Raw genomic sequence first — 27,652 nt, 5'->3', positions numbered from 1 at the left:
TTCAATGGGCTTTACATTGAGCTCTAGATCTTTCATCAAATAGACCTAACTTATGATTCATTCATATAATATAAAGCCAGAAGGCACCATTGCATTCATCTAGTCAGACTGCTGTATAATAGCACCAGCCATTAGGACTTTCCTGAGTTAATGCCAATACCAGACTTGTAATCAAATCCAAAAAGATATCAGGTGAGTTTGCCAAGATTGATTTGCCATAACCCCATGTTGACGGACATTGATTGTATTACCCTCCTTTAATTCTTTATTAATTGAGTCCCATATCAGCCACTCCATTATTTTGCTCACAGATTGATGTCAGGCTGAGAGGCCTATAGTTACCCAGGTCATGCCATTTACCTTTTTAGAATATTGTCACAGTTGCTTTCTTCAAGTCCTCTGGACCTTCCCCAGCATTCCAAGCTTTACTGAAAATCATCATTAGTGCTCCGGAAAGCTCTTCAGACAGCCCTTTTAAACACTTGGATGCAAGTTATCCAGATCTGCTGATTTAAAAATGTCTAGCTTTAGTAGCTGCTGTTTACCAACCTCCTGAGTTACTGTTGGAACGGAAAGTATTCCATCATTATATGATCTCACTATATCATCTGCTTTTTACCCGAGTACAGAATAGAAATATTTATTGAGCACTTCCGTCTTTTCTTCTTTATTGACAGTTCTGCCATTTCCATCCATCCATTAATAGACCAATACCGTTGTTAGGATTCCTTTTGTTCCTTAAGCTCATTTTTATTTTCTTTAACTCTGCTGGCCATAGATTTCTCTTTGTGTCCTTTGGCTTCCCTTATTTTCTAATATTCCTAACTTTTGATTTATATTTATTACTACCAGCTTCCCCTTTCTTCCCCCCATTTGTTATATTGTTTTGTTTGTTTTTATTAATATAGCTGCTTTCACTTCCCCCCCAAGTCAGATTTGTTTTTGTTTTTTTAAACCAGTGTGGCCTTCTGTGATCAGTTCCTCTTTATCTGTCAAGATAAGGTTTAATATAGAATTCCCCCATGTTGGATGCACCAATTTTTGAGTTAGGAAATTGTCATCTGTAAGTTTTAGAAACTCAGAGGACATTTTTGTACCGGCTTTTTTCCTATACATTATAGCAATGGTTCTCAGACTGGGGTCATCGCTTGTGTAGGGAAAGCCCCTGGTGGGCCAGGCCAGTTTGTTTACCTGCTCCATCCACAGGTCCGGCTGATTGCGGCTCCCACTGGCCGTGGTTCACTGCTCCAGGCCAATGGGAGCTGCTGGAAGCAGCATGGGCCAAGGGACTTACTGGCTGCTGCTTCCAGCAGCCCCCATTGGCCTTGTTCCCCAAGGGTCAGTCCTAGGACCAATCCTATTCAATTTATTCATAAATGATCTGGAGAAAGGGGTAAACAGTGAGGTGGCAAAGTTTGCAGATGACACTAAACTACTCAAGATAGTTAAGACCAAAGCAGATTGTGAAGAACTTCAAAAAGATCTCACAAAACTAAGTGATTGGGCAACAAAATGGCAAATGAAATTTAATGTGGATAAATGTAAAGTAATGCACATTGGAAAAAATAACCCTAACTATACATACAACATGATGGGGGCTAATTTAGCTACAACGAGTCAGGAAAAAGATCTTGGCGTTATCGTGGATAGTTCTCTGAAGATGTCCACGCAGTGTGCAGAGGCGGTCAAAAAAGCAAACAGGATGTTAGGAATCATTAAAAAGGGGATAGAGAATAAGACTGAGAATATATTATTGCCCTTATATAAATCCATGGTACGCCCACATCTCGAATACTGTGTACAGATGTGGTCTCCTCACCTCAAAAAAGATATTCTAGCACTAGAAAAGGTTCAGAAAAGGGCAACTAAAATGATTAGGGGTTTAGAGAGGGTCCCATATGAGGAAAGATTAAAGAGGCTAGGACTCTTCAGTTTGGAAAAGAGGAGACTAAGGGGGGACATGATAGAGGTATATAAAATCATGAGCGATGTTGAGAAAGTGGATAAGGAAAAGTTATTTACTTATTCCCATAATACAAGAACTAGGGGTCACCAAATGAAATTAATAGGCAGCAGGTTTAAAACAAATAAAAGGAAGTTCTTCACGCAGCGCACAGTCAACTTGTGGAACTCCTTACCTGAGGAGGTTGTGAAGGCTAGGACTATAACAATGTTTAAAAGGGGACTGGATAAATTCATGGTGGCTAAGTCCATAAATGGCTATTAGCCAGGATGGGTAAGAATGGTGTCCCTAGCCTCTGTTTGTCAGAGGATGGAGATGGATGGCAGGAGAGAGATCACTTGATCATTGCCTGTTAGGTTCACTCCCTCAGGGGCACCTGGCATTGGCCACTGTCGGTAGACAGATACTGGGCTAGATGGACCTTTGGTCTGACCCGGTACGGCCTTTCTTATGTTCTTATGGAGCAGCGAACCGTGGCCAGTGGGAGCTGCGATTGGCACGACCTGTGGACGGGTCAGGTAAACAAACCTGACAAATTATTCATATCTCTTGGACTTGCAAGGCTGGGCTAAAATCTTGTACTAACTATCTCTCTGAACGTTTCAGCACTTCCATTTCAGGAGACTGAGAAGTAAAGAGGCATACTATAGTGAAAACAACTTAGGGGAGAATAAATATGTAAAAAACCTACTTTTATTAAAGTTTTATTAATGGTTTGGACAAAGTTTGGGGTCAGTTCTCTGTCAATCCAAATTCATTAGTCCATTCTTTTATATTATCTTGTAGATTAGCAAGTGATAATTAAACTGAAAATATTTCATGTAAGTATTAAAAAAGCATGTTAATTGAATTATTTGTAATAAACACACATTTATAGCTTGACTGGAAATGTTCAAATCAGTTATTTTTTAATTAAAATGAAACATTATGTCAGGAGGAAATTGCATGAGGGTGCAATATCTTTATCAAAGAATTCACTATGGTTCTCTCTAATCTTCATCTCTTTCATGTGGCTTTCAAACCTACCCAGACAATCAGGAATTGAGCCTGATGTCCTCCTAGCTCCCTTGTTGCATACCAAGATGTTGAGACCAGTAAAAGGCATCAAATGCATAAGTCACTCCACTCTCCCTTTATGTGTATAGGGAAAATATAGAAAGATTTTTTAAAAGCAGCAAAGAGTCCTGTGGCACCTTATAGACTAGCAGACATTTTGGAGCATGAGCTTTCGTGGGTGAATACCCACTTTGTTGGATGCATGAGTGCATGATGCATGCATCCGACGAAGTGGGTATTCACCCACGAAAGCTCATGCTCCAAAACGTCTGTTAGTCTATAAGGTGCCACAGGACTCTTTGCTGCTTTTACAGATCCAGACTAATATGGCTACCCTTCTGAAACTTGACACCATGCAAAGATTTTTTAGTGTGTTTCAGCAAGTATCCAATAGTACTGTCACCAGTCTCTTTGAGTTGTTAGTTTTCTTTTATACAGCTTTAATATGCAGACAAGGTTCACTCATGGGGGGACTCTTCCACCTCCTATTTATTCAGGTTGGAGTTAGCAAGGAGGGATAGCTCAGTGGTTTGAGCATTGGCCTGCTAACCCAGGGTTTAATATAAGTTTAATCCTTAAGGGGGCCATTTAGGGAACTGGGTCCTGCTTTGAGCAGGCGGTTGGACAAGATGACCTTCTGAGGTCCCTTCCAGCCCTAATCTTCTGTGATGTGCTGCAATGAGTCTTCAGTGGGAAGCAGCCAGTCTCCAGACAAGACTCTAAAACTTCCTAACAGGGTGGGTCACCAGCAGAGTTACAGGCCTTAAGGAAGTCTTAAGAAAAGGGAAAAGAACTACTACAGCTAATCTTATGTGTTGTTGATAGGAATTTAAGTTTTATATCTCTGTATGGCTGCTTATACAGCTGAGCAAACCTTGTCTGCATATTACAGTTGTATAAAAGAAAACTAACAAACTCAAAGTGATTGATGACAGTTGGACTTAGGTGTTGCTAAGTGTTGGATTTAGGTGTTGAAGTCCTTTTGTAGATCTGGGCCAAAATTCAGAAGGGAAGCCCTAACAAAGGCCACACTCAGGGCAGGTCTACACTAAGGGCGGGGGTCGAACTAGGGTACGCAAGTTCAACTACGCGAATAGCGTAGCTGAATTCGAAGTACCCTAGTTCGAACTACTCACCCGTCCAGACGCCGCGGAATCAAAGTCCGCGGCTCCAAGGTTGACTCCGCCACCGCCGTTTGCAGTGGTGGAGTACCGGAGTCGACCGCGGCGCTTCCGGAGTTCGAACTATCGCGTCCAGATTAGACGCGATAGTTTGAACTCCGAGAAGTCGAACTCACCGTGTCGACCCGTCTGGTAAGTGTAGACTAGCCCTCAGAGAGAAACTTGTGCTGCAGTTTGTTATGCTATTGCTTGTTTTCAAAATATAAATAAAACCAAACTCCAGCCATGGGTGAGCTGAGGGTTCCAAGAGTACAAATGGAAGACTCAGGCCTGCTCCCACTGAAGTGAGTGGTGACCATGTCCTTTGCTGGTATAAACTGGTGGAGCTCCAGTGACTTTGATGGAATTAGACAGATTTATACCAGCTGAGGATTTGGTCCTGCACCTTTTTGCTGTTGCCTTTAAATTGAAAGCAGATTCAGGTCTAGAATTAGTGGGTTTAGTTTGGTTCCTATTTATAGAAGGCATTTATTTACGGGCATGGATATACACAGTGTTGCCACAGGGCAAACTATCATCAAACAGTCAGGCCCTGAAATATCATTATTGTCTTAAAAATCATGAGGTTAAGAAAAAGCCCCACACTGAAGTTTGGGTACTTTTCATTTGCATTATGGTGATTGAACTGTTTGGGTACACTTGGGGAGGGTGTCACATTTTTCATGCTTTTCTCTGCAACCATGCAGGCTAAAACATTGATTTTCTTTTTAAAAAGCTGATTCTCACATTCACATGACTGCAGCAGCTGGGGATTTTAGGAAAGCATCCATTGCTGTGAAACGCACAATAAGAAAATCACAAAAGTTGAGACTTATATTGCATCAAGTAGACTCTGATTTTATAAACATAGGAAATATAACAAAGCAGTAATATGATTTATACCACTTTAGCTAAGCAAGGATTCCAAAGTTGTTGACAATTCTATTTCTCAATCTATACACCAGTTCTTCATTGGTAGCACCCTCTGAAGCTTGTGAAATCCATTTAGAGACAGTTGGGACCGTCTTATTTTCATTGCCAATTAATACATAAAGTATAAAAGTATGAAGAAATTTTTGTGAAGAATTATCTTTAGTGGTAAATTTTCATTCTATCTTGAGAGTTAATTCTCTATTTGTTACATTTCCCTTGGTATTTATGTAGTTTCAGAGTTTCAGACTAGAAAATCAGCACCTGTTTTTTTCTGTTGGTATGAAATTAGAATCTTTCAATCCAAGTTAGCTAGTTAAATCTGTTATTTCTCATGTTTTCATGGTGCTTCAACTGTCAGTGGTGATGGTGAAGAACGTAACTTTTTACAGAAAGTTACGGGAAAATAAATAAAAGATCATCTTTGAAGGTAGAGATTGACGAGAACTGTTTGGTCCCCGGTCCCGCTTTCTACCTCTGTGTTGGTATAAGATTGGTCTTTATTGTGTATCTTCTACTACTCTGTCTGGTCTTGTTTTAAATGTTGAGGTGAAAGGCCTTCCATTATTTCTCTTGCAAACCTATTCCATTCTAATACATCTCATTCTTAGGAAGTGTTCCCTCATGATAACCCTGGGGTTTTGTTTGTTTGTTTTGGCTCTTCTTAATTTTATCTCATTGTTCCTTTTTATACAATCCCTTGTACAACCATTTTCCCCTTCATCAGCATTTGTAGTCTTCAAAAGTTAGTTGTCTCTCCTCGCCTGAGGAGGTTGTGAAGGCTAGGACTATAACAGGGTTTAAAAGAGAACTGGATAAATTCATGGAGGTTAAGTCCATAAATGGCTATTAGCCAGGATGGGTAAGGAATGGTGTCCCTAGCCTCTGTTTGTCAGAGGGTGGAGATGGATGGCAGGAGAGAGATCACTTGATCATTGCCTGTTAGGTTCACTCGCTCTGGGGCACCTGGCATTGGCCACTGTCGGTAGACAAGATACTGGGCTGGATGGACCTTTGGACTGACCCAGTTTGGCCGTTCTTATGTCTCATAACTGCTTAGTCTTTATTTAGCCAAGTTACACAGTGTGTTCTTTCATTTCCATGCTATTATAAGTCAGTCTCTCCTTAGCACCTCCATATTTTCCCCCGCTCTTCTCTGAATTTCCACCTATTCACATTAAAGTCCGCAATCTACTGTTTTAAAAGCACCAGACTCAGTGTGGCCTGATATTAGTTTCAACACCATTATATGCTCAAATACAATACATGGTTTAAAGTCTTATGGTGACAAAAAAGAGGAATACGAATTTTTAGAACTCCTGTAGTTTGGGATCACATATATCATCGCCCTGGTCCTGCAGAGAGAAGTAGAATATGGGTCATGTCAGTGAAACTCAATACAAGAGAAGTAAAACTGACATGGCTTTTGGCAAGGAATTTTTTGTGTAGATAAGAAAAATGATTTCCTATGCAATATTCTAAAGGAAAATGTGTTTTGGGGGTAGTTTATGTTTTAAACTGATTGCTAATATTTTGTTAGTTCATGGTTGACGATGCCCTGGTCCTAATTTATTAGTTGAACTTCAATTCTGTGTTATTTCAAAAGAGAACTTCCTTTAGTTCAAAGAAAGTGCAGTGGTAATAAGATTTTTATCAAATAATTATAATGCAGGTCTGGGAGCTACTCAATGTATTTACTTTTACCTGTAAAAAAGGTGGTGTTCTCACAAGAGGAACCAGTCTTGTGTGTTTTATGGATTTATTAAGATAATAAGCAAACAAATATAAATTTAAGCAAAATATGTCACTAATTTACTTCCAGTTTCCCTAAACTAAACAAATACAACACAATTTGATGATCAAATCAAGGTTACAATTGGAATTCAGTCAATAAATCAATGGTTCAATTTATCTGACTTAGCAATTACTATTAAGTCAATGTATAAGGTTGACACAAGAATTAATTCAATATTTCACAGGAAAGTTAAGGAAAAATACCTTTATTTTGATCTAACCAATTGGGCTAAGTCTGCGAAAGACAGAAGCTGACTCTTGCCTTTGTTCTAAGGAAGTATAACTCTCAGAATGATTTCTTTATAGCTTCCCACGTTGGTATTCCACTAAGTTTCTCTGAACATACAACCAATGTTAGAGTCTATTTACTTAACTTATTCTCTTTTACACATTATACAGCGTCTGCATCTTTCTGACACTTTTACAAAGAGGCAAAAGTGTTAAATCAGGCACTTAGCAGCTTTGGAATAACACTTTTAACCCAAACTAGTCTCTTAGAAATAAACTTGCCAGATGTGAGTGTGTTTGGGGGAGGGAGAGAAGGGAGGGATGATTAGTGTCTTTGTGGGAGAGGGAGGGGAGATTAGTGTCTTTGTGGGGAAACGGTTAGGGATGCACAAAACCACACACTCGCTTTATAGCATTGTTGGAGAATTCTATTCAAAAGCACTTTCACGTCACCATGTGTACACATGGAGTGCTGCAGCGCGTCTGGTGAAGATGCTTTAGGCTGGCAGAAGAGAGTTCTCCCATAGGCATAATAAAACCACCTCCGTGAGCAGCAGTAGCTATGTCGGCAGGCGACGCTCTCCCACCAACATAGAGCTGTCCAAACCAGTGCTTATGTTGGTGTAATTTATGTCGCTCAGAGAGGTGGTTTATTCCCACCCCTGAATGACATAAGTTCTGCTGACATAAGATGTAGTGTAGACATATTAGAGTCTCAAACTCGTGGTTAGTCTTAGAGCAGTGTTTCTCAAACTGGGGTCACCGCTTGTGTAGGGAAAGCCCCTGGCAGGCCGGGCTGGTTTGTTTACCTGCCCCGTCCACAGGTCCGGCCGATCACGGCTAACACTGGCCAGGCCAATGGGAGCTGCTGGAAGCAGCGTGGGCCGAGGGACTTACTGGCTGCCGCTTCCAGCAGCCACCATTGGCCTGCAGCAGCGAACTGCGGCCAGTGGGAAACATTGTCTTAGGGCTTGTCTACACTGGCAAGTTTTGTCACCAAAAACTGCCTTTTGGCGACAAAACAGCAAGAGCATACCCACTACAATGGGACTTTTGTTGCGAAAAATGCCCAGTTTTGGCGACAAAAAACTTCCACCCCTATGAGAGACTTTTGTCTTTTCCCCTCCCTTTATTGTTGACAAAGAGCTGGTTTAGACTCTGCTGATTGTTTTGTCGACAGAACTGACTTCCGCCAGTATCCCACAATGCCTGCCCTGATTGCTCTGCTCAATGTTTTGATCTCTGCTGCCCTGCAGGCATGTACCCCTCCCGTTTCAAAGCTCCAGGAAGTATCTGTGTGCTGCTCCATTTGGGGAACAAACAAAGAGCAAATCATTGGAATGCTCCTGTTCTGCCCTGCACTAGGAACAGAGTAGCTGAGGGAGCTGTAGGAGAACAGGGAGAGAATCCCAAGATGCGCAGCGATCAGTTCTTCCTTCCCACAACACTGCACTGTGGGATACATACCCACGGTGCATTGCTCACCCTGTCAATGATAGTGTCCCCTGTGTGGACATGATCTGTCAACAGAGGGAGCAAGTGTGAACACCCTTTGGCAATTTTTGTTTTGTCGACTTTTGGGTGTCGACATAAGTTTTGTCAACAAAACTTGGTAGTGTAGACAAGCCCTTAGTTAAGAAGTAGTTCTGATGTTGCAAATAACTTTAGTTCATTTAGCATGCAGGTAGGTGCCTCCCCTTGTTCGTAGCTTCAGGCTTGGTTTAGCTGATGGTCAGGGTCTTTCAGTTCTCTGGATGGCCAATCCAGGGATGAGAGCTGGATAAAACTTCAGGTATAATTTTTAGTGTGAGAGAGTCCCCACCCTTTCCTTCCACATAGCTAGAGTCTCTCGTAGCATTCAGTGTCCTCTTGCTGCATCTTGGGGACCACCCTTCTCCAATAAAAGAGTTGAGCATGTTGGCTGTAGCTCATCAGGGACCAATAATTTGGTATCTTGATCTGAGGTCACAGTAAAAGATTCCAGTCTAAGATGGACATTTTCTTGCAAAAGTCTGTTGATGATCACAAACAGATGTCCTCCTGGTAAGCAGGACACATAAGAGGCTCATCTGAGAAGGAACTGGTAACAGATTTATGTTTAGGCCCTACATAAGTGGCTTAGTTGTTGAGATATAATTAATGGCTAGTTAGCATTGAACATTCGCTCACTTCCACAGTGACACTGGAACAGTTTTTAGAGGGGGGATGCTAGAGCTGGGGATGGGAGCAGGGTCATTGCTCCGGGAGTGGGGGACGTGGACCAGGGTAAGACGACCAAGGCTGGAACCACAGCTGGGGGTGGGGGTGAAGCCCCGGGATGAGGCCAGGAGTGGAGCCCTGGGCGCGGTGCCAGCAGCAGAAGAGCCCCTGGGTGCAGGGCCAGAGGCTGGGACCCCACATAAAATTTGGGGGTGCTGTAGCACCCCCACACCCATAGTTTCTCTGCCTATCCACTTCCACATATCCTCAGGACAGTAAGCACGCCGAGGGAAAAAGGGACTCTGAAAGGCAGAGTCAGAGCCTAGGGTGAATAAGTGACCTTCCCCTTTTGCCTACAAGCCAGAAAGCTGTTTCAAGCATTTCTTAATAATGGTAACTTAAACATTTTGCCAAATAAAGTCACTCAGGCCTAAATTCAAATACAGCCTATGTTCCCTACAAAAGCAACCATTTACTTACGTTCTTGTAATTATTTTCAGATCACATCCATCAACAATGTGGGAATGAGAAAAGCTAAGCGTTCTTTTTCATATTAATTATTTGGTAGGTAAAAGTGCAAAGAAGTGAAAGAGCATTTAGTTATAAGAACATAAGAACGGCCATACTGGCTCAGGCCAAAGGTCCATCTAGCCCAGTATCTTGTCTTCTGACAGTGGTCAATGCCAGGTGCTCCAGAGGGAATGAACAGAACAGGTAATCATCACACAAAGTAGGTGAGGTAATATTTTTTATTAAGCCAACTTCTACTGGGGGAAGGTACAAGCTTTTGAGCCACACTGACTTGAAGAAGAGCTCCAGTAAAAGATATTACCTCACCTATCTTGTCTCTTTCATATCATGTGATCAATATGGCTAAATAATATTGCAAACAATTACAGTTGTGACAGGCTAGCATATGTGAGAATCTATAACAAAATAGTTTAAGCTACAGTATCAGTTATATTATAATAACTAAGCTATAACATTGATCAGTCACATTAAGATATTTTAATTCCAAGAGAGAAACGTAGAGGGCTGATAACATTTTGAATTCAGAAGAGATCTGGAAAATTGCTTTACTGGGAAAGACTTAAGCTCAATCTATTTAGTTTAGTTCAGGATAAGAGTTGACTTTACCACAGTGTATAAGTATTGGCACAGAAAAAAGATTTCTGAAAGTAGATTATTAGAAGCTGAAGCTAAATAAATACGGCTAGAAATAAGGTTCAGATTTTTAACAATGAGTATAATTAGCAACATACCAAGGGATGTGGTGGATTCTCAATTACTTGAAGTCTTTAAATCAAGATTTGGTGTCTTTCTTTGACAAGATGCGGGCTTGATACAGGAATTACTGTGTGAAATTCTATGGCCTATGTTTTGCAGGAAGTCATACTAGACCACAGTAGTCTCTTCAGGCTTTAAAATCTGTGGCTCAGATCCTTAAATTATGTAAATTGTTGTAGCTCAAATGAAGTCCTTGGAGCTATGACAAGTCACACTTGCAGATGTACATATACTGCTGGCCTGACTTTCCATTGTCTTCCATCCTACATAGTCATATACGCCTGTGCAGCATGAGTACAAAATGTTATCAGATCAGAATGGTAGCAGGGGTAAAGTGGTTATCCACATTCATCTCACTTTGCACAGGGGTAAAATAACTACACAAGATGCAAGACAAGGAGAGAATCAGGCTCACATGAGAGGAAGAATGTATAATTTTGGGTGTAATGACAGCAGAAATTTCTACACTCTCCAGCTCCTCCAATCCAGAGTTTATGCTCTTTGTATGACTGACTGGCAATATGCTATTTGAAAATTCTCCTGGTTGTAAAGAAGTAATACACCTTAGAAAGGTAATATTTTCAAGAAATGTATTACTTCATGTAGAAAATGTATTTCCACTGGGAAACACTAAAAATGTTAGGGCTTCAGAGAGTTATCTTGAATGTTAGTATTTCTAAAGAATTAGCATCTTTAAAGAATAGTTTAGGCCAGTGGTTCTCAAAGCCGGTCTGCTGCTTGTTCAGGGAAAGCCCCTGGCGGGCCAGGCCAGTTTGTTTACCTGCCACATCCGCAAGTTCGGCCGATCGTGGCTCCCACTGGCCGCGGTTCGCCGCTCCAGATCAATGTGGGCTGCAGGAAGTGGTGGCCAGCACATCCCTCAGCCTGCGCCACTTTCCACAGCCTCCATTGGCCTGGAGCGGTGAACTGCGGCCAGTAGGAGCCGTGATCGGCTGAATCTGCAGACGCGGCAGGTAAACAAACCAGCCCGGCCCACCAGGGACTTTCCCTGAACAAGCGGCGGACCAGCTTTGAGAACCACTGGTTTAGGCAAGAAGAATTTGATATACTATATAGAGCTACTGGCTCCAGTGCGGATTTCAATGCAAAAAGGCGTTTCCACTATTACGTCAAATACTCTAACAATGTAGAAAAGAGTATTTAGTATTTTGCTGCCAGTCGTAGTCCAGTGCAACTGTATCCCCCCCTCTATAGTCCAGAAAAGGTATCCACTCTAGGCTTCCAGCTCCTCAGCTGTTTCCTTCCTTGGGCAGAGATTTGTGTCTCTCCCTCTTCTCAGCGAGGTGTTTCCAGGCTGCACAGTTCCTTGGTTATACTGTGAGCTTCTCTGCAAAAGACAGACTGCCTAAGCAGGCCTGCTTCGCTTCTCTCCTCAGAGATGGCACACCGTGTAATTGCCACAGTTAAGTTACCACACGGCCCTTTCTAAGCAAGCACATTTATTCTTAAGGTAAAAGCAGGGGCGGCTCTAGCTTTTTGGCCGCCCCAAGCAGTCATGCGCGGGAGGCGCCCCGGAGCCGCGGGAGCAGCGGACCTCCCGCGGGCATGACTGCAGAGGGACCGCTGGTCCCGCGCGGCTCGGCTGGACCTCCCGCGGCTGTGGATGGCTTGCGGGTCCGGCGGCTTCGCTTGAGCTGCCGCAGTCATGCCTGCGGGAGGTCCAGCGGAGCCGCGGGACGAGCGCCCCCTCCGCAGTCATGCCTGCGGCAGGTCCACTCGTCCCGGGGCTCCGGTGGACCTCCCGCAGGCCTGACTGCGGCAGGTCCGCCGGCCCAGCCTGCGCCCCCCCCGACAGCAGGGGACGCCCCCTAGATTTTGCCGCCTTAGGCACCAGCTTGTTTTGCTGGTGCCTAGAGCCGCCCCTGGGTAAAAGCGTTGCAGAGAAAACATGATTAAAAACAATGAAAGAACCTACACATGTGGTAATCAGTTTATCAGGCATCTCCCCGTGATTCCCAGCAAGGTCTCTGGTTGGTGATTTGTCCTTCAAACCTCCCACAGTGGTTTTTCCTGTGGTCACAACTTCATCAAAACTTCAGAACTAGCTCCCAACTCTTATTGGGCTTCAGTGAGTCAAAGACCTTCCAACCATTCCCTAAGAATTGGGCTCCCCTTGGGACAGAAGGTCCTGTCTGTCTGCTGGATCAGAGAGAAGGCCCTGAGTCACTTTTAACTCAGGCTATTTAACCAAAAATCTTTTCTTTGACTTTTAGTCTCTGGATAATCCAGTTTGAACCAATATTAGTGATTCTCTCACCAGCTGGTGGCACCTCTCTGGAGGTGTTGAAACTTGAGTGAATTTGCCTAATCACCCTCCCACTGTTCTTAGTTCCTGGAGGACTATGGTCCCCATCCCCCATGATAATTCATACAATCCCTCAATAGTACATAAACATTTGCACTTTCAATACAATGTACTCCTAAAATGTTTAAACGTAATTCAGTAAGGTTTACACTTATAATTCAGTAATGTGTGTCCAGGATATTGTCATATCTGTTACATTGGTGCCATATAAAACAGGGGTACTAAATCCCTAAATTGTTTGGGTTTTTTGCAGGTATTGTGTCCCTGATCTCCTTGGCTATCCTGTCTTATGAACGCTATAGTACCATCACCCTATGTAACAAACGAGGCTCTGACTATCAGAAGGCTCTGCTAGCAGTTGGTGGTTCCTGGCTTTATTCTCTGATCTGGACAGTACCACCGCTCATTGGCTGGAGCAGTTATGGGCTTGAGGGGGCCGGGACAAGCTGTTCAGTACGTTGGACCTCCAAATCAGCTGAGTCTGTGTCCTATATCATCTGTCTCTTCATATTCTGCTTGGTCATCCCTGTAATGGTCATGATATACTGCTATGGGCGTCTCCTTTATGCTGTTAAACAGGTAAGCTATGATATGCTAAATATAGGCAGTATAAATGATCTGAGAGATGTTGCCTCTAGGAAATACCATTTTCCTTTAAGTATCTGGTTGTAAGATGCAGTACTGATAAGGAGAAAAAAAAGGCAGAAAAAGTTATGGAGGAGGAAGATGGACCGCACCAAGTTTTCTTATTTCTCAACTTGAAACAGGTGTCTGGGTAGCCAGGTAGGTCCTATAGAGCATGCTGGCTCTCAAATTAACAAAATGGAACAGAAAAATATTATATGTTAAACAAGCCAATGCAATTGGATGAGCCCTGCAGTCATATTAACGAGGGCTTCCATCATTGTTCCCCATTTCAGTCCTACAAAGATGACATATCACTGTCTTTTAAAATACTAGGTCCTAATTCAATACTCACGTAACTCCACTGCAGGCAGTGAAGTTACACTAAAGATTAGTTTGACCTTTTAACTCTGCTACACTTTAAAAAAATTGATTGAAAAAAAAAAGGATTCAGTGCACAGCCCCCTCTTAGAGCAGCATGGAGCATCAGGCACTCTGAATTTTATCTTCAGACATAGCTGGATGGAAGACAGAGCACTGTGAAGTTTTGATACTGTTGGAACAGTGGTGCAGCTCAGTGATGCATAAGGAAGGAAGGAGTGAATGCTTAGGTTTTGTCTAAATGGGAACACTGGAAAATTAAGATGGATTAACTAAAAGTATGACGTTAAAGAGCATTAATTCCCTGAGTGGACGCTGTTATTCAGAAGTAAATTAGCCTTAGTTCTTGCTTTGGCTTAAGCCTTGGGGATTCATTTTACACCTTTATCTTAACTCTCCTGAGTGTCCCTGTGTATACAAGCTCTTAGAGGCGACCCAGAATAGAGTGCATACTCCTTGCAGTGATCACAAAAGTATCACTTTCTTACTCAGCTCTTGCTTCCCTAAATATTTTGTACTGTCACCCATCATCATAGCATATGAATATCTATATAGATAAAGTGCCAATAGCATATGCCAGGGGGTTCTCAACCTTTTTCTTTACAAGGCCCCCACAACATACTATAAAAACTCCACAGCCCAGCTGTGCCACAACAACTGTTTTACTGCACTGTGTATAAAAGCCAAGGCTGGTGTTAGGGGGTCACAAGGAGGACAATTGCCTGGGACTCCATATCATAGGGAGCACCACGAAGCGAAGTTGCTCCGACTTTGGGTGGTGGGGCTTAGCCCCGGGCTGCAGTCCCACATGGCGGGACTTCAGCTTTTTGCCCTGGGCCCTAGTGAGTCTAATGCCAGCCATTCTTGGTGGACCCCCTGAAACCTGCTCACGGCCCCCCAGGGGGCCCCAGACCCTTGGTTGAGAACCACTAGCATATGCCTCATTTGCTAGGTACTGCTGTAAACATCAATGTCACTTTATTCAGTTTTATTTAAAAAATGAGTAGTAATCTTTTCCTCTGTATGCATGGTTGGTCTCAACCTGGAATAGTGAGCATGTTGAAAGAGCAGAATGTTGGAGACAAGATTTGAATGCAATCCATAGCCACACTGAATTTAGACCCAAAGGGATATCTGCAGCATCTCATATAGAAAAACTACTTGATTTTATTGGTAATTGACCATAACAGAGAAATAAGCAGTAGGAAAGGTGTGAATCCTCCCCTGAGGCTTTTAAAAAGACTGGTTTCTGATCAAGTCAGAAGATCAATGGAAAACATTGGGACATTTAGAAACACATAGATTTTATTAAATGATGGAAGTGGAAAGTAGTCAAACTGGAGTCTTGGATATTTTTTCAGAGACATGGAGAGCTCGGATTAATTCAGAACAAAGGAATTACCATATTGGATTAGACCATATCAATACATAAAAGATGTATAGATCCAGGTCTACAGAAGTGATTTAATTACTACAAAGTCTGTATCAGATAAATATTGAACTGTTAGACATAGCATCTAATTCACATCCTGTCGATATTTTAAAAATCATCTTAATAAGACTCCTGTTGCTGAAAAATAATATAGCAAAATCCTGACCACATTCATAATGTGTACTTAATATTCAGTGGTATGAATTTGCTGTAACACATTCATATAACATAACTTTTCAGACGATTTCCATGGTTTCCAGAAGTTTTTACCATGACTTCTCTAAAACTTTCAAAAATTTTCCATAGCAAGCTTGCTTAGAAGATAATTTTTTCTCCAGTTTCATGTCATCTAACTATTCATAATCTCACAATATGCAACTATCTTCTGTAAAATGCCAGAGAACATTATGGTTTGATGTGATGTACTGTACTGTACAGATGAGCTGTGGGTGATAAGAAATTAGCTCCTTTCTATACAGAAATAGAGAATATTTTTTGTAATGGAAAAATATTTGAGAGGTTACTATATGCATGTTAATGTTGTTACTTTTTTGAGTGAGCAAAAGAGTCCATTACTAGAAAGCAGAACCATATTCTTGTTTTATAGATGAAAAGGTGAGTCTTATTGTAACATTACCAGTAATACATTAGAAGTAATGTAGGTCTGCAGCACACCATAATAAGCATAATAACTATGCTGTAGCTGCTGGCAAGTTTTCTAACATATGCATTGTTACATTTTTATAAGCTCTGAAAGAAGTTTGTACATTAGAAAATTACATGCATAAATTTTATTATACCCAGAGATTAAGAACACAAGAGCTATGCCACTATTAATCTTGTCATGTAAATTCACTGAAGTAGAAGAAATATCTTAATAGGGAACAGATAATGCAAAGACTGGCATGGTGCCTATGTTTTATTTTCAGGAACTGTAATTGTGTATTTTTCTCTTTTCCTTTTCAAAATTTAACAGGCTTACTCTGTGTAGTCATTTCTAGGTAATTCATTGGTAGAATTTTGCAAGAATTTCATTAACACACAGGTGTTTTAAAGGATAACTTTTCCCAAATAATGTAATAAACTTATAGAAAGTCTCATATCAGTAGAATCTGTGTATAAATATTGAAGAACACCTTTCAGATGCAAATACTATTAAACTAAACTAAAAAAAAATTGGACTGATCTATTATCAGAGTCCCTATGATTTAAGGGTCTCAGAAGACTTTTGGATGTTTTTTTTCAAGTATGTTATCTTAGGACAGGTTTTCCTGAAGAAGATTTATCCTGAATGGCTGGGATTGGTTAGTTAGACTGTGTGCTGCCCATCTTATGGGCTGCACCTGGGAAACAGAGGTGTCCACCCTACTCAGGGTTGGACTCCAGAAGAGTCATGGGACAGTGATTGGGAAACAGTAAAATAGGGAACGGTCTGTGTTGTGAGACCATAACTTAGGCACGGAATGTTCTGCATGGAGAACTATAAAATAAATCATGGCTTGAGAAGCTGTTAGGCCTCTCACAGGTATATCAAAGTTTTAAGATAGACACACAAAGATACAAACACTTAATCTGAATTTCTGTCAGAGTCCCTATGTACATTCTTGTTAAACTTGTGTAAAGTTTATAACATGTTTTTTATGAGAACCATTTTTTCCCTGTTGCTGATGTTGAATGTTTCATTTATACTTTAAGATTTTTGTTGATGAGCAAGATTCACTAGAGGAACTTGGACTGAGGAGCTGTTGGAAGGGAGAGGGGGCAGAAAAACTATCACCATTATCACAGTACACTATTCACATATATTCTGATCACATTTTGCACCCTACACAGTAGAGGGAGAGGGAATTGGGGTCAGTTTATTTATTAGACTGCAATTTGGGTTTTTGATTTTCTTTGGTCCTTGTATTATGATACTTCTAAATAATTCTATCATTGTGTACCTCGGGGAAAAATACCTATAAAATTGACATTAGTTGTTTTATACTTTGGAAACCCAACTCCCAAATGTTGAATTATACAGATTAGTATTGAGAGCTCTATAGCACAGAAGGTGCAGTATGAATAGATCCCCAGTGGAAAGACCCAAAGAGATCACACAAATGAAATATGATGTGTTCGATAATGAAAATTAGTAATGTATAACACAGGGGTCGGCAACCTTTCAGAAGTGGGGTGCCAAGTCTTCATTTATTCACTGTAATTTAAGATTTTGCGGCCAGTAATACATTTTGACATTTTTAGAAGGTCTCGCTCTATAAGTCTATATTATATAACTAAACTATTGTTGTATGTAAAGTAAATAATAGTGCAGTGAGGTGAGCGGGGCCGGCAGCTGGTATCCCAGGCCGGCAGTGGGCTGAGTGGGGCTGGTGGACAGGACCCTGGCTGGCACGGGGCCGGTGGCCGGAACCCCAGACCAGCTGCGGGCTGTGTGGGGCCGGCAGCAGGGACCCCAGCTAGCAAGGGGCTGGCAGCCAGAACCCCAGACCGTCAGCGGGCTGAGTGGCTCAGCCTGCTGCTGGTCTGGGGTTCTGGCCACTGGCTCCTGCCAGCTGGGGTCCCGGCCGCCAGCCCCACTCAGCCCGCTGCCGGCCGAGGGTTCCGTTCATCCAAGCAGGCAGCAGGCTGAGCAGGGCGGGTGGCCGGGACCCTGGCTGGCAGCAGAGTGCCACTAAAAATCGGCTCACATGCCTCCTTTGGCACACGTGCCGCAGGTTGCCAACCCCTGGTATAAGAGATCTCTTCAGCCTACATTATCTCTTCCTTGCATAGCAAGAGACCTGCCAAAAGGACAAATGACAAACCAGAAAAGTGATCCATTAACAAAGAGATTCTACACAAAGCCAGACTGGAATTCATCTCCTAAGATATTTCATCAGGAGACTCACTCTCATCAAGGTTCAAAAATGCCTTACAAAATGTAACTAGAACACTTCAAATATTCAAGAGGAGTGTGAGTAGTAGCTCAATCAAATGTGCAATTTAACACACGAATCCGAGCCTGCAGTTCTTATTCATGCAACAGACCTTAAGTTAACAGTCCCATTGAGGAACATGGACAAAAGGCTAATGGTCAGACTGATTCCTTTTAGAGCTGGTTTGGGGGCGGATTAGTTCCCACACCTATGAAAAAAATCTTTTCAGCAAAAATGAACATTTTTATTTAGTTTTGATTTTTGTTTGGTTTTCAAAAACAATTTTTTCTCCCATTTTTGATTTTGAGATTTTTGGATTCCGCTTCCCACTTCTCTCCATTTTTATTTTTTCTGCCTTTTTCCATTGGAAAAGGGAGAGTGAGAGAAAAAAACTGAGGGAAAAATCTGTTTTCCTTATCTTTTCTCCCTTTTTCACTCCCCGTTCTTCCAGTGTGAGAAGGTGTGGTAGGGAAAGGAGGTGGGGGGAAAGGAGAGACGAGATCCCCAAATACAAAGACTAAAAACTGAATTTTTTTTTTGAAAACTGAAACAAAATGAAACTTACAATGTGAAACAATAACATGAAAAATGTTCATTTTGATTTTTCATAGAAATGTCAAAACTGAACTGTTTTCACAAACAGTTTAATTTTGACAAAACAGTTTTTTTTCTAAGGAAAAAGACATTTGGTTGAAAAATTTCAACCAGCTGTAGTTTTTTTAGAGATGTTATCTGGAAGTGCTGGTGGAGAGAGGGGAGAGGAAGGGCAAGGTTGAGAGAGCTTAAGGCAATGTCTACACTAGAGCTTTTTTCGGTCAGTTGTGTAAAAAAAACACCTCCTGACTGATATAAGATATGCTGATTGGCAATTCTGCTTCGGAGTGCTTGTTCATGGCACCACTAACGATTGTGAGTATGAGCTGCCAGGGTGAGGGAAATGAGGAGGGAATTGCTTGGTGCATGAAACAGAGTATTGGGCAATAGCACTGAATACTGGCATGATTTTCCACAGGTGGTGGTGGTTTTAGCTCTCTTGCTTGTGAGGGTAATGAAGGCAGAGAGAAAGAGCACAGCTGCTGCTGGCGTCCCAACGTCACCTGGGCCCCTATGCTACTAGCCTGTATAAGGCAATGGTGCCTGCAGAAGTTATCACCTACTGGCATTGGAAAGTGGCCTCCTGCAGAGTAAGAAATAAGGCTGCAATCCCTAGAAACCTTCAGGAGAGGATTGGAGAGTACCTCCGTGAAAGTTTCACTGAGTCTCAGGAAGATGCAAGGGACATCCCTGTGTACATAAACCAACTGCTCTGTATGCCACCCCCCCCCCCATCCCCGACTAGAGGGTAGTGGAAAGATTACTCTATCTTTCTTTGTTGTATCAGTAGCTCTTCTAGTAGAAGTAAATTAATTATTCAATTTTAACTGTTCTGATAAGTTTGGAGGACTGATAAGCGTAATGGGAAATTTATTTACACACTTACCCAACATTCCTTCCTCTGCTTCAGGCTTGCCCGTGCTCAATTGCAGGATCTGCAATGGAGTCAAAAACAGGTCCTGGCTTGCAGCACAGCTCAATCCCCCAGTTGCCTGTCTCCAACATGTGTCCCCCTCACTGGTCATGGCAGGGGCCTGTCACTCTGGGTATTTGGATGTATCAACGGTGGAGTGCAGTGTCATGGTGGGGTCTCCACCAAATATGACATGCAGGGCTTTGTAAAAGCTGCCCCAGGCAGGAGTACAATATCTCCATTCTAGTCCAGGCAAGAGTGTGTCCGGATCCTGTAGCCAGCATGGTTAGCTGGGCCGTTGCACACAACAATGGAGAGATGGTAGGTGTGCTCACTCAGCTGGACAATTGGGAAAAGGCATTTCAAAAATTTGCAGGGATTTTAAAGGGGGAGGGAGGGGGACTTCCAGTCTATGTGACCCCTGTAAACCCCTGTATCTACACTCACACTGTGTCAGCCTGCATGCATAGCCCGTGGTTCAGTGCTGCTCAGGGAGGTGGTGTTACTATATAGGTAGGTGTAATATCTTACATCGGTGGGAGACAACTTTAAGTGTAAACCCATGTACAACTAGGTCAGTGCAAAGTGGCTTACGTCAATCTAGCCTTGTAGATTAGACCAGGCCTTTGTGCAACTTGGAGATGTTCAGGAATATCTTGGGTCTGTTCCTAAGCCAGCTGAAGTCAATGTGACATTTTGCCACTGACTCCAATAGGCTCAAGGCCAAAAATTTTCAAATAAGATCATACGTGCTGGAACTAGGGGTGTTACCGCAACCCCTGGCTTGAAGTGGTTTCCATTATATACAGGGTTTACAGTTTGGATCAAGGGCTCCTCAGCACCCCCACTATACAAATTGTTTCAGCCCCCCTGGATGTGGTCCTTTAAAGTTAGAGTGTGTGGCCTGATTTGAAAATGTGCTGGCACCGATTACTCTTTTACTTCCATGGGAGGGTGCTCAGCTCCAGCGATAAGGCAACTTCTATTTAGACTTGACTTTCTGTCTTCCCTGTGGGCTTCATGTTCCCCTCTCTCCCCCGCACTCTGTGAAGTGGGTATTATTATCCCTGTTTTATGGGGGACAGGGGCATGAGGAACAAGGGAGTTAACTACAGAACCCTTTGTAGTATAAGAAGTTTTCTTTATCTTCTAGATGAATAGCAGTCATTTGCATACACTTTCCTGCTCCTCCTCAATCTTCTCTTCAAGAAGATGCATATAAAGCAAGCTTTGATTAGTCTTTGAGTTAGTTCTTATGTTCCTTGCTTTTAAGGCTGATGGAATTAAAAGGATGCTTTCCCTGACTTATAAGGAGAAATCATTAGTGCAGTTAGTTTTTAAAGGTATGAATTGTCCTGCCATTGTCTGAGCTGTCAATGGTTGCCCAGCAAGTGAACATAAGAATCTGTTACAGTGAGGCTAGTGTGAACCTCAGGACTGACTACTTTTGACTGTTAAAAGGGCCTAAGCATATATCCAGTATTAATGCCAAGGCATTGTTAAGGCAGTGTGCCTGCAGCTGCAGAATCCAATAGTTCTGTAAAAGCTGAAAAGTCAAGAAATAAAGATAGCCGGGTAACATCTGATTTTTCTCCATATTGCTGCAAGAGTCAAAAGTTCATCAGCCTAGCTGTCAGAGGGGTTAACACAAGGTGAATCCAATCAGTGTAGAAATGTCTAAACACTTTAGAAGGCTATCAGCTGTTGTCAGGATAGTCGTTTGTTGCATCTAGTTTAGGGATCTTTGGAAACATTCAGCTGGTCTCATTTAATGTAGTTTTAACTAACAAGTGCAATGCTAATGTTTAAGCACACACGATAGGATCACTCTCAGTACCTTCAGTTATTTAGGAGTAACACGTAGGTCCTTCCGATTCATCTGTTGGGATGGAGACAGCAATGAAAAAAAAAGTGATGATCCTGAGTCTCCTTTCACTTATACTGGTATAAATCATTAGTAATTTCATTCAATTCAATTAGCTATAGACACACAAAACTAAATTGAGTATAATCAGGATCAGGTGCTCTATCAATCCACTGTAAGTCAATCTATAAAATGGTCCTTGGGAACAGGATTTCCTTTTTCTACCTTTAAAGAAATTTTAAAGAAATTGGAGGTTGGGGGGGAAACTTGTCACATACAAACTAAAAAACTTAGAAACAGATACCTTAATGACAGCATCACCTCCATAAGGGGTAGTCTGACAGATCATAGAAATGTAGGGCTGGAAGGAGCCTCAAGAAGTCATCAAGTCCAGACCCAGTTCTGTGGCAGGACCAAGTAAACCTAGACCATCCCTGACAAATGTTTGTCCAACTTGTTTTTACAAGCTTCCAATGATGGGGACTCCACAACCTTCCTTGGAAGCATATTCCAGAGCTAACTATTATAGTTAGAAAGTTTTTTCTAATATCTAAACTAAATCTCCCATGCTATAGATTAAGCCCATTACTTCTTGTCCTACCTTCAGTGGGCATGGAGAACAATTGATCACTGTTCTCTTTAAAACAGCCCTTAACATATTTGAAGTCTATCAGTCCACCCCCCCCCCAGTCTTCTTTTCTCATGACTAAACATGCCCAGTTTTAACCTTTCCTCATAGATCAGGTTTTCTAAACCATTTGCCATTTTTGTTGGTCTTCTCTGGACTCTTTCCAGTTCATTCACATCTTTCCTAAACTGTAGAGTCCAGAATTGGACACAGTATTCCAGCTAGGAGCCTTACCATTTACAAGTATAAATCAAATAAAATCAATTTGCAGTAAGCTGATACTTACAATGCGTAACGGGTCAGTTTAAGGACTCATTCTGCAAAGATTTTCATGACAGCCTTGTGAGGAGGGAAAATATCATTATCCGAATTTTACAGATGGGAACACTGAGTCAGGGAGGTTGTGACTTGTCCAGTGTCAGACAGTGAATTAGTAGCAATGCAGGGCATCAAACCAGATGTCCTGATTACTGGTCCTGTGCTCTAATCAGATCATGCTCTCACTCCATGTGGGTAGTAATTCATGGGAGTATGTAAGTAGGGGCATCACGTGCTGAGTTAGGCAAAGAATGAGAAAAATGTATGCAAAATTTAATGAAATTTTTATATATTTGACTAGTAGTCTATAAGCTGGGCAAATAAGGACATTTGCAAAACCTGAATCATTTGGCCAACCCTACTCATTTGGCCATCTCTTGAATGATGGTGCATCCCACATTTGTGGGAAGAGCATGCTACAAACATGATGTTCTGGTATTCTGTGAAGTCAATGGAGCTGTGCATATTTACACCAGCTGATTATGTAAATTATCCCTACCTGTTTAAAATTAGGAAATAAAAACTCAATAAAATGTCCACAACTAGTCATGAAATAAAAAACTCCCAAAACCTAAAGGTAAACTATAGTGTATCAAAAGTGGGTACTATCCCTTTAAATAGTTTGTGAGCCGTCTACTAGTCCTCTCTATCTTCTATGTCTCAGGTCACCAAAACGCTGCCAGAGCAGCCAGGTGTACAGTTAACTAGGCCTTACATTCTATATTATATTATAACATTCTATTAATGTTAATAGGCAGCAGGTTTAAAACAAATAAAAGGAAGTTCTTCTTCACACAGCGCACAGTCAACTTGTGGAACTCCTTACCTGAGGAGGTTGTGAAGGCTAGGACTATAACAGCATTTAAAAGCAAACTGGATAAATTCATGGTGGTTAAGTCCATAAATGGCTATTAGCAAGGATGGGTAAGGAATGGTGTCCCTAGCCTCTGTTTGTCAGAGGATGGAGATGGATGGCAGGCAAGAGGTCACTTGATCATTGCCTGTTAGGTTCACTTCCTCTGGGGCACCTGGCATTGGCCACTGTCGGAAGACAGGATACTGGGCTGGATGGACCTTTGGTCTGACCCGGTACGGCCATTCTTATGTTCTTATTATGTTCTTATATTTAGTGAATATAGATATTTGGACCCCACCATGCCTGTGTGGTTCTTTCATATTCTCTGCGTGTGTGTGTGTGTGTATACCCGTGTATACACATACATACATATACACATACATATATACACACACATACTGTCTTTTGCTCTTTATGCAAAGTTATACCTCCTAATGCTTTGGCGTTTTATATAGTAAATATAAAACAGGATTCTGGGTGATAATATACCCATTTAGTATAATTTATTGGGCTTTCTACATACTATCTCCTCACAGCCTCAATTCACTCTGCTCTTTGTGGTATATAGTATGAAAATAAAGAGGCTTAACATTGACTTTTTCCAGTTTTAAGTCTGAACTTTACATTTGGTTGAACATTTTTCCTTAATCATTCTTACAGAAGACAGTGTGCATCTGATTAAGATCTTAAAACCATGGGGCTAAACAAATATGTCTCTAGAGTTAGGATATTTTGCAGTTGTTGTGTTTGTTTTTAGCTGATGAAATGTGGTTTTGTTTGTTTTAACTAGTAGAGCTGACATCTGCTAACCAGCTGTGTATTTGTTACAGCTGCCCCTTAGGGTATATCCCAGGCCTTATGTTCTAGTTAAGAGTGGTAATGAAAATTCAAATTGGATCTCTCTCAGCTATGCAAATGGATTCTAGCTGAAAAATGCATGTGAGATTTTTACCAAGAGACTCTTAGTAAGGGCTAGTCTACACTTACCAGCCGGGTCAACGCGGTGAGTTCGACTTCTCGGAGTTCGAACTATCGCGTCTAATCTGGATGCGATAGTTCGAACTCCGGAAGCGCCGCGGTCGACTCCGGTACTCCACCACTGCAAACGGCGGTGGCGGAGTCGACCTTGGAGCCGTGGACTTCGATTCCGCGGCGTCTGGACGGGTAAGTAGTTCGAACTAGGGTACTTCGAATTCAGCTACGCTATTCACGTAGCTGAACTTGCGTACCCTAGTTCGACCCCTGCCCTTAGTGTAGACCTGCCCTAAGACTGCACACAGTTTTATTTCTAGGCACATTAAAGAGAAATGACACAGAATGCCAAAATGTTTCAGAAGCCAGTAACATCTGTTTTAACTAGTAATGTAACCCATTCTCCTAATATTGGCTATTGTGCATGGAGAGGAAGTTACATTTAATGAGCACCATTATTTATTCTGAGTTTTAAAATCTTCAATAGGCTAAATGAGAGGGAGAAAAATTTATTTGGAAGCAGAAATAAAAGCAACTTATCAATACGTTGAGCCTAAAAGATAAGAAGGTAAATATTACTTTGAAAAAGATTTCCCCAACCCTGCAAACACTTAAGTACATAAAACTCTATTCACATAAGTATTGCCACTGAGAATGTACAGGATTGGGGCTGTACTCGATCACGCATTACATGAGAAATCAGTGCACCATTGTAATAGGAATCAGAACAAGGGGTTTGATAACGCCACTAGCTTTCGGCCACACCCTTCACTAGGGTAAGGCCTGTTAGTAGGTAAAGGCCAGATTCTCAAAATGGCCCAGCTTCCAGCAGCTCCACTTACTTTGGTGCCTAAATAGGAGGGGAGCTGAACCCTAAGAGACATCCACCTTCAGCACTAAGACCTGTATAATAGGCTAGCACAACTGAACTTTGTGCTGGGCTTGGGAGTGTGCTAGGCACAGTACAAGCAGGCATGACAATCTGAAGATATATAAAGTTAACATCTGATGGCTGTTGGGCTGTGTATCTGGGGGCCTCCTTCTAGTTTCCCTGGGAGAGGTGTCTGCATAAAACAAACCCCAAAACAACTGGCACTTACTGATGCACTTTTAAGCCACCTCAGCTAAGAGGCTAAGAATTGAATATTCATGAACTATCTTCTCAACCTGATCTCTCCAAATCAGGCTTTAGGCCCATTGTGGGGAACTCTGCATTCCTGCTGCTGCTGCTGCCAGCCTGGACCTCAGCTCTTTCATATTTGCATGTTACTTTGGGTTTTCTTCTAGTACGTTTTCTATTACCAACAGTTATCCCCAACATAGGATGATTTACCTATCTGCCGCTGCTCACTATTCTCTTTCTGGAATGGACAATGAGTCTGTGATTGGAAAGCCGGGTGGCCTAGTAGATAGCACACTTGACCAACCCCTTGTCTATCAGGAGGGCAGTAGAAGCTACCCTCAGGCTAGGAGTGTTTGGGCCTCCCTGTGCATCTGGGCCTTTGCCCTTAAATGGGGCATGGCAGGGGGGCCCCACGTCCTCCCTTTCCACCAAGGCCCAGCCAAGGGCCCTGTAGAAAGTAACACCAGCAGGATCCTCCCTGCACAGAGGCTAAGCCCACGTCCTTGGGCTATTTCCTACCTATGTGCTCTTTCAGTTTGGGGCATGGCCCCTACAGTTCAAACAGTCAATAGCTTCATACAAAATCCAAAGCCCTGCAAGACTTCCTGGTTCTCAGAGTGGGTGGAGAAGGCTCTACCTGGGGGAGAGGAGGAGCTTTACCTGATCTGTGCTCCCCCCTCAGGCACCACCTTCTGTCTGATTTCTCCTTTCCTGTAGCCTGTCCACCTCCCCTTGACTGGGGGCTTCTGAGCTCCTTTAAAGCTGGTCCTCTCTCTCACTTTTGCAGCCAGCTTTCTGCTTCTGGTCTCTTCTCCCTCTCTCTCTCTACAAGAGCCAGTAAGAGATTCTTCTGTAAGCACAAGTCCCCTTTGTCAGGTGGCCCTGATCAATCTTCTTGGGTGATCAAAGTCCCCCCACTAGGTGATCTGTTACCTCCCCCTTGGAGTTCATCCTTAAAAAAACTGGTTGCCCTGGCCAACTTTGTCCATGGAGTCTTCCCTGTGACTACAAGACCATCAAGGTTTAACAACCTTTCATTGTTAGCTCAGTGTCACCATCTCCCAGGATTTTAGTGCAACATGAAGGTAAGAAGACAACAGAGACGGAAAACAAGCCCCAGAATGGTGTTTGTAGTCTAACAGATGCACAGAGACAACCCCCAACGTCAGACAGAATTTATAAGCTGTATGTTATAACTAGGGCCCTGTGTTTTCAGTTTTTTTTTATTTAATTTTTCCCAGGAATTTATTGGTGTTTATTACTACAACAACAAAAAAACAGGTGAAAATCAGTGGAAAAGGCAATTAATAATTTTTTGGGGTAAATATCAGGGTTTATTTTGGTGGACATAAGGACAGAGGAAAAAAGTATTCAGTAGATTAATGCTTTGATTAATATAATTAAATGTGGTTTGCTGCACTACTAAAACAGAACTCAAAACACAATGCTACCTCTGAGTTTAAGAAAACAATATATCTCTAATTCCCAAATAAAACTTTTCATTTGAATAAAGAAGTCTACTGTTGTAGACTTAAAACTATTAGCCTATAAATATTTACCTTTCATAATTGGGCTCAATATTTTAAAATATTTATTAACACTCACTGTCTTATGTTAAGTCCTTTAGTGTCGTTTCCAAAAGTCCTGTATAGCATAGGTTCGCAGCAATATTTTTAAGGAGCCTCCGTTCTCTTCAGTCTTGGAAGTAGCCAAATTTCAAAAATACTCTCTCCACAACTTCAGACGTTGTGTGCATGCCTGTTTGTTTACAGTGTGTTTCTTCTAGACTAATACATAGCCTTACTTCAACAGTCACATTAATCTGTGTGTATATGTAATGCTATTATCATAATACATGTATCTCATGCAATGTATTGTATTTTCCTAATAAAACAAGTTATTTTTTATATATTTGACTGGTAGAAAAGTAGGGTGGAAATCAGAAAAAAAAAGAATAATACTTTTTGGAAAACAAGGGATTTTTTCAGTAAAAATCGGTTTAAACTGAAAACGAAGGGCCTTAGTTATAACACAGTTACCAGCACACCACTTGCAGCACTGTGCAGTGCAGAAAACAATCAGCCTC

The 27,652-nt window shown here is 41.9% G+C and overlaps 1 protein-coding gene across 8 annotated transcripts in view; it reads left to right on the top strand.

The window, feature by feature from the left end:
- Positions 1-27,652, top strand: part of LOC120403679 (opsin-3-like) — a 149,824-nt gene that overhangs the window by 49,300 nt on the left and 72,872 nt on the right. For all 8 annotated transcript variants that reach the window (XR_005597668.1, XR_005597659.1, XR_005597661.1 and 5 more), the window contains one exon: positions 13,197-13,522. Coding sequence is in view for 3 of the 8 variants with exons in the window: in XM_039535149.1 (XP_039391083.1) it covers positions 13,197-13,522 (326 nt within the window). In the remaining 5 variants the exon portion in view is untranslated. The remainder of the gene's footprint in view (positions 1-13,196; positions 13,523-27,652) is intronic.

The sequence above is a fragment of the Mauremys reevesii genome, linkage group 1, assembly GCF_016161935.1.
Source record: "Mauremys reevesii isolate NIE-2019 linkage group 1, ASM1616193v1, whole genome shotgun sequence".
NCBI classification, from domain to species: domain Eukaryota; kingdom Metazoa; phylum Chordata; order Testudines; family Geoemydidae; genus Mauremys; species Mauremys reevesii.
This window is presented reverse-complemented; position numbering and strand designations above follow the sequence as displayed.